Source organism: Penaeus monodon, chromosome 37, assembly GCF_015228065.2.
Source record: "Penaeus monodon isolate SGIC_2016 chromosome 37, NSTDA_Pmon_1, whole genome shotgun sequence".
Lineage (NCBI taxonomy): Eukaryota > Metazoa > Arthropoda > Malacostraca > Decapoda > Penaeidae > Penaeus > Penaeus monodon.
The window spans coordinates 14,206,599-14,211,598 of NC_051422.1; the positions used below are offsets into that span (position 1 = coordinate 14,206,599).

At 45.3% G+C, this 5,000-nt stretch overlaps 1 protein-coding gene across 1 annotated transcript in view; it reads right to left on the minus strand.

The window, feature by feature from the left end:
- Nucleotides 1-284: 284 nt before the first annotated feature.
- The window catches only part of LOC119596378, an 11,406-nt gene continuing 6,690 nt past the window's right edge, over nt 285-5,000 (minus strand). Inside the window, exons 2-4 of the mRNA XM_037945592.1 lie at nt 3,290-3,484; nt 2,048-2,626; nt 285-1,799 (exon numbers count right to left, since the gene is read on the minus strand). Coding sequence (XP_037801520.1) covers nt 1,605-1,799; nt 2,048-2,626; nt 3,290-3,484 — 969 coding nt within the window. The 3' untranslated portion in view covers nt 285-1,604. The remainder of the gene's footprint in view (nt 1,800-2,047; nt 2,627-3,289; nt 3,485-5,000) is intronic.

Below are 5,000 nucleotides of genomic sequence, written 5' to 3' on the forward strand. Positions count from 1 at the left end.
AGTAATTCACCCTCACCGAGATCAAGTCCCAAGCCCCTTCTTTGCCATGTGGAAGGGAAACTTACCCTCTTCCAGCATCTTCTCGCGAGTGATACGTTGTGGTAACATTTCTCCAAAGTCACCCATTGACTCATATATGTGTTTTACAATGATGAATGTATTTGCACAGATTTTGTATACAGATACTGTGTCAAAAAGATTGGTATATCTTGAAAAACAATAACAAAATATGAATAGACAAATTTATACGTGATTGTTCTAGAAAGGCAGAGAAAAATAAACAATTTGGTAATTTGGTAATTTATTAGCCAGTATGAATAAATTTGTAATAAGAAAGAAAAAAAAAATGTGATGCATCTTATTTCTGATCAGAGATGAGATGAAAATAATGTATAAATGTTTTGTTCTTTTATATATATTTTTATTTTCATGTAAAATACAAAAAATATACGACAAAATCTCGATTATCTTATACATATAAGAATACAATGCAAAGTCATTTGAAAGCCTTCCAAATTTTTAATTCCCCCCATCCCTCCCCCCTTCTCTCTCTCTCTCTCTAAGAATTGTCATATATATCCTAAGGGTTATGCATCTATTGTCCATACATACTAATACAAGGCTCACGCACATTACATACAGTATACATAAACATAATATTACCATATACCATGCAATTCAAGATCGGGGATGCTAGCTGGAACACTTCCGCCTAGACTGCACCCAGCTTTGTAGTCGTTAGGCTTAGGTGGCAAAACGTTCACTACTAAGCACACGAATATACATGTATGACTACTTTGTGGGTACAGCTTTGTCATTAAGATTAGGATAGGCTTCTCAAGTAGGCTTTCCTCCTATTTATTCCCTTCCTTGTATGTTATTCAACTCCTCATTCTCCTTACTCACTCGTCTAGCTGCTAGTTCCCTGTATTTATGAGTTGCTGTTAGTGCTGCACCTTCTCACTCCCTCTCTCCGCGGCCACATTCATCGTTACCAGCAAACAACTCATCGGACAGGATTCAAACAACCCTATAGACCTCATCTGACAGTCACTTCACTATTTGACCTCAACCGAAGGCTGGTGTTTCTACAACCCCTACTTTTATGGATTGCTGTTGGTATCGCCTTACCAGCCCTCGTGCTCTTGGACACTACTGCCGCTGACCAAAATGTGTTGAAAATCACCATAGACTTTATTTACCCTGAATCTTGGCGATCTCCTTAATTAATTTACCGCACACAACTCACTCAACTCACTTCCGACTATTACATGGCCAATAATTTTGTATGAAAACCTCAAGTGATTTGATACATACTAGTTCCTCTAAAAGATATACAGTCCTGCGCATTTATACAAGTACAATAAAGTAAATCCAGAGAAACCTGGTCTCAACAACACTTACTAAGTGTTGCCGTTGATAACTGTACACAACGAAGTACTTGTCATGGATTGAACTTTTTTTATCTCGAAGTTCATTTCCGTCTTATCCTTTACACACACGGATGTTTTATGAAGGAAAAAAAAGAAGGAAAGAAACCAAAAATATCTGATATGTCAAAATCTGGACCCCCCCCTTCCAGCACGTAATCGCCCCTGGCCCCTTTACACGGGGGCGGTCACCGTCAGGACGCCGTCATCGGAGAGCGCCGCCGCGACCTTGTCTGGCTGAGACAAGTTCGGGATTGAGAACCGACGCTCGAAGGAACAAGGACCTTTCTTGCCCTTGACCACGATCGCCCCATCCTCCGCCTTCACGTCCAGATGCCCGTCCACGAAGTCCTTCACGTCCAACACGATCTGGCGGGGGAGGGGGAGACAGTGGGTGATGACAAGGAGGACGATAGAAAGGGTGGATGTTGATGGCGAGATATAACAAAGGAATGAAGGGTCTCTTATGTCTAGACAGTGTGTGTGTGTGTGTGTGTGTGTGTGTGTGTGTGTGTGTGTGTGTGTGTGTGTGTGTGTGTGTGTGTGTGTGTGTGTGTGTGTGTGTGTGTGTGTGTGTGTGTGTCCTTATACATACATGTTTGTGTCTGATTTCTTACCTTAACCTCTCCCTCATCCTTGGACACGTTGGCCGCCTGGTTGTCCTCCTGCTGCACACACTGGCGGAGATTCTTGTAGGACTGCATCCTGTCGTCCTCCAACCCCGTCCTCGACCCCCTCCGAGCCATGACCTCGTCCAGCGCCGTCTCGAAGTCCTTCCACACCTTCTCGAAAGTCGCGTCCTGCAAGAACCTCCCGCGGCGCTTGATGGGGAGGACGCGGTTGTGCGAGGAGGTGGAGGTGAAACTCGAGAAGGAGGAGTCCCCATCGTCGCCCTCGATGTTAAGCGGGATGATCCTCGTGTTGGAACCGCGGCGTCCGGCGCACAGCTCCTCGCTCTTCACGGCCTGCGCCACGCTCTCCACTCTAGAGCTCGAGGAGGACGTGGCGGTGGAGGTGGACGTGGCTTGTCCCTCCACCTCCAGCGGGATGACACGTGACCCGCCGGGGGCCTGGCTCAGGGAAGACGTCGTTTGGGTTGGGATGATCTGCTCCTCCACAGAGGGCGCGGCCGCCTGCTGCTGCACCGAGGCCGATGTCTGCTCGCCCTCCAGGTTGACGGCCACGCTCTTGGCGCCCTGCGGGATGCCGGCTGCGTTACTTGGCTGTCTGTTTAGCACTCTTTCTCTCTCTCTCTCTCTCTCTCTCTCTCTCTCTCTCTCTCTCTCTCTCTCTCTCTCTCTCTCTCTCTCTCTCTCTCTCTCTCTCTCTCTCTCTCTCTCTCTCTCTCTCTCTTCTCTCTCTCTCTCTCTTCTCTTTCTCTCTCCTCTCTCTCTCTCTCTCTCTCTCTCTCTCTCTCTCTCTCTCTCTCTCTCTCTCTCTCTCTCTCTCTCTCTCTCTTTCACACACACACACACACACCTCACCTCAACAAAAATGTGCACAAGACAAAGCTATCTGCACCCCGTTAGCCTCCCCCCCCCACACTTTCCCTCACAACCTTCCTCCCTTTCCCTCCCCCCCCCCCCCCATTTTCCTGATAACGCCACACCAACCATCCCCTTCCCCAACCCACCTCTATCTCAACCCCGGCGCTACCTCTTCCCCAAACTCTCCCTCTCCCCGAACCCTACTCCCTCCCCCTCACCTTCTTCGGTGCGATCCTCCTCATCCCTTATACAGTGCCCCTCCCCCTCCTCTTGCTATCCCTTTCCCTTCCTCACTCCTCCCCCTCCCTCCTTCACTCCTCCCCGCTCTCCCTCCCCCCCTCACCCCCACTCCAACTCTAGCCCCCCCTTCACCTTCTTCGGCGCCGTAATCTTCAAAATGTTGTCGTCCGAAAGGTCCGCAACGACCCGGTCAATCACCACCGTCTTCGGCAAGGGAAACCGCCTGTTGAAGACGCGCGGGGGAGCCTTGCCGTCGACCACCGCGAAGAATCCGGATGTTTGGACCGTTATCTCTCCGCTGGCGAAGTCGCTCATGTCCAGGACGATCTGGTGGGGGGAGAGGAGAGAAAATGGTTGGCGGAGTGGTGGTAGTGTGGTTGGGATGTGTGATGTTGATGTGGTTCGTGGTGGGGGTGTGAGTGGTGGTGATGTGTTTGGTAAGGATGTGGTTGGTGGTGGTATGAGAGTGATTGTGGTGATGTGGGTGGTGAGGATGTGGTTGGTGGTGGTATGAGAGTGATTGTGGTGATGTGGGTGGTGAGGATGTGGTTGGTGGTGGTATGAGAGTGGTTGCGGTGGTGACTGGTAGTGATGATAGCAAAGGGATGGTTGTAGTTGGTGATGGTAGTGGTGGCAATGGTTGTGTTGTGGTGATGTGGATAGTGTTGGTGATGATGGTTGTGGTTGTGGTAACGGTGGTGGGTGGTTGTGATGATGGCGGTTATGCTGTAAGCAATGGCGATGAGGATGTAATAAAAAAAAAATATGGTAGCAATAATCATAATTGTTAATAGTAGTAGTATTAACAGTAATATTATGTATAATAATAATATAACAACACTAATAATAATAATCATTATTATTACTATTATTATTATTATTATAATTTTTATAGTAATAATAATAGGAAACGTGTTCATGATGACAAATGTATAAAAGGTATGAATAAAAATTAATATCTTGTATTGTGAAGATATTTATTCTCATTAATACCTTTAGTACTAATAATGATAACAATAACAATAATAATAAATACAACGACAACAATAATATTAATGATGATGATGATAATTGAAATGAAAATAAAAAATAAATCATGCCGCATCGCCCGTCGCGCGGCTTAACAAGGGGCACGTCCCCCAGGGCAAGACTCGCCTGGGATCGAAAAGTATGCTACTGAGTCTACCTCTTCCATTAGTCAAAACCGCCAGGTCACCAAAACGGGAGAGATCCCACCCCTGGTCCTTCGGTGCAACCATCTAGTACTAACAATCAAAAGAAAACAAGACTTAAAAGGACAAAGAAACTGTATACTGAGGTAATGTACTGCTTTTACTATGCACTCGAAAATCCTAAAACGAATAATGCTGATGACACCTATAATACATGGTGTTTAAGGAATAGTGAAGGTGAGAAAACGCAAATGCTTGACGCAGCTAGCCAATGTGAGAAGACATATTGTTCGTAACAAAAATTGACAGATATAGAAATCTCAATAATCAAAGACCAAGTAAAAAATGACACTATAGAGGTACAGAAATGAAGAGGAAGAAAATTTAGATGAACAAGAACTGAACATGCCAAATAAAGTTGATCTAGCAATTGGAAATAATATCGATGAATTAAAGCCACATGAGGTTGTCATAGATGAGGAAGAATTGCTAGATATGAAAACGAATATCGTTGAAGAACTATCGGTAGTAAAACATACCGAAATGAGTAAAAGAGATACATTGTTAAAAATCAGACATACCCATAAATATAAAAGTATATGAAACATAGGTAACAAGGCGTTATAATAACTCTGTCATGAGATAAATCCTGATTTAACGGAATAAAACGA